Below are 2320 nucleotides of genomic sequence, written 5' to 3' on the forward strand. Positions count from 1 at the left end.
AATTTAGGACAAACTTATGTTATATTTATGTCAAACGCGCAGTCTTACCAAGAGAAAGAATCCCTTAATCACTCAGTTTGCTGAAACACCTCAATCAGATCTCCTAGCAGTTCTCTAATGATTTCGTTTGATGACATTCAGCGTTTTTCACAAAAGCACATGCGTACAATTCACATTAGAATTAAATTCGACTCCGAACAGATAGAAACGAACAAAGACAAACCTGTTCAATGTATTTTATTTCCAAAATGAGAGATTGCAGAGCATAGAAAGCTCATCGGACACACCGAACTGAGCATCGGGAAAATTGTTTTCTTTTTTTCAAGAGATCACAGTTTCTTTTCTCTCACTGACAATTTTTATGTTCAAAAAAGTTGCATCGTTTCTTAGAGAATTACATACACACGTCACGGTTCCACGCTCCCATTCAGCAAACTTCTGCAGGATTTCAGATTTTTTCATGAAGTATTTAAACTTGAAGTGTTTTCTGTTTTATCCGCAGGTTTTCATTATGTTGCAAGCAGTAGATATTCAGTTCGTGTATGGGCACCGAGGAAATCTCCTGGTGAAGATGGAAAGTGTCATTTGCATGGAGAGACTAAAAGTTCATCATCCCCTATTTCTCTCACCTTATACAGAACAGAGAATTTCCAATATAACTAGAGCTTTGTATGTATTTCTTTAAACGTTAGTAAAAGGAATACCTTGCAACGCTGGTATACCCATGGATTATGTTTCTTGCAAAGGCACTTTAGCAGGTAAAAGAACTGCTTTCGTAAATTGCGTTGGGGAAATTGAATTCCTTTCCAATCATCTAAAAAAGTAGGAAGGCACACAGAGTTGTACAATGTAGCTGCATTCAAACCCACTGGTAGGCTCGTTGTCACAAAGGGCATTTCAAATTCTTCTTTTAAACATTATCAAATACAGTGAAACTCATTGTAAAAAGAAATGTCCTCGATATGAGGATGAAAGTGGGTTGGTTAATTTATAAATTCTAATAACAGAAATAATACCGGATGAAACGTTATGTTTATGATGCACTTCAATTGCTACTGTGTGAATTGGATATATTTTTAGGATAATTCATAGATATACGGATTTAACGGATAAAAAAAGTATTTCAAATGATAAAATGAATTGCTCGACAAAATAAAACAAATAAAGAATTCGAAGTAAAGAATTTGTTTTCCTCTTAACTTGCAGAATAAAATAAATAATTTTATTATCAGAATTAAAAATATATTCCTATGGTATAATAGGATTGTATAAAATTGTAAATATTTTTAATAATATATAACTATTGTATAAAAATATAATCCATTGAGAGTAATGTTTAACAAATATGACACGTATTGCGAAAACTCTCGTTCAAACGTGTAGGGTGCCACGTGGAAAACGTTGGTTCTAGAGTACTTACTGGACTGTTGATTGGTTAATGGACTGCAGAACTATTAGCCAATTACCACTCAATCTTCCCACCAGGCTTTGGAAGAGTTCACTTGTTTATCGCGTATAAATAGATCTGAATTTGCTATCTTCAGTTCACTTGGTTTTCAGCAGTTGCAGGACTATTCCATCGCTATGGCTCGTATTAAGCAAACCGCACGTATATCCACAGGAGGAAAGGCCCCAAGGAAGGAGATAGCGACGAAAGCTGATCGCAATAGTGCCCCTACTACAGCTGGAGTGAAAAAACCCCATCGTCACCTACCAGGGACCGTTACTCTTCGAGAAATTCTTCGTTACCAGAAATCAACGGATCTTCTAATCAAAAAGGTACAATTTCAGCGCCTCGTTCGTGAGATTGCCCAGCAATACAAAACTGATCTTCGCTTCCAGTGTGCTGCCATCGATGCCCTACAAGAAGCCAGCGAAGCTTACTTAGTGGGGTTGTTCGAAGACACCAACTTGTGTGCAATCCATGGCAAGAGGGTAACCATCACGCCTAAAGATATTCATCTGGCTAGACGGATTCGAGGAGAACGTGCTTAAACGAAAACAAAAACGGCCCTCTTCAGGGCCACCATATTATGATAGAGGGATTGCCTGAACGTACGTTTCTAAATAAAATTTCTGCATTTATTTTCTATTCTTTCTCTATTTGAGCATACCATTGATATTTCTAAATATTTTATAATCTTTTTCAATTAGAGTATATATTTAAGTTACAATTTATAAAAAATTTAAGACTATCTGAATATTTTTAGAGGTTTTTTTAACCAGTGAATATTAAATATGAAATTATGGATTTCGGCGAAAGAAAACCGCCCCAGAAATCATACGTCTATTTTATTAGTTTTACTTATGAGAAAATGAT

General features: G+C 35.6%; 1 protein-coding gene across 1 annotated transcript; it reads left to right on the plus strand.

Moving 5' to 3' along the window:
• The first annotated feature begins 1584 nt into the window (after positions 1–1584).
• LOC150078755 (histone H3.3 type 1-like) lies at positions 1585–1995 on the plus strand. Its single transcript, XM_090382606.1, has one exon. It carries the CDS (start codon positions 1585–1587, stop codon positions 1993–1995), a length of 411 nt encoding a protein of 136 aa, XP_090238732.1.
• The last annotated feature ends 325 nt before the right edge of the window (positions 1996–2320 follow it).

This window comes from Mastigoproctus giganteus, chromosome 10, assembly GCF_048544385.1.
Source record: "Mastigoproctus giganteus isolate SK-2022 chromosome 10, ASM4854438v1, whole genome shotgun sequence".
Taxonomy (NCBI): domain Eukaryota; kingdom Metazoa; phylum Arthropoda; class Arachnida; order Uropygi; family Thelyphonidae; genus Mastigoproctus; species Mastigoproctus giganteus.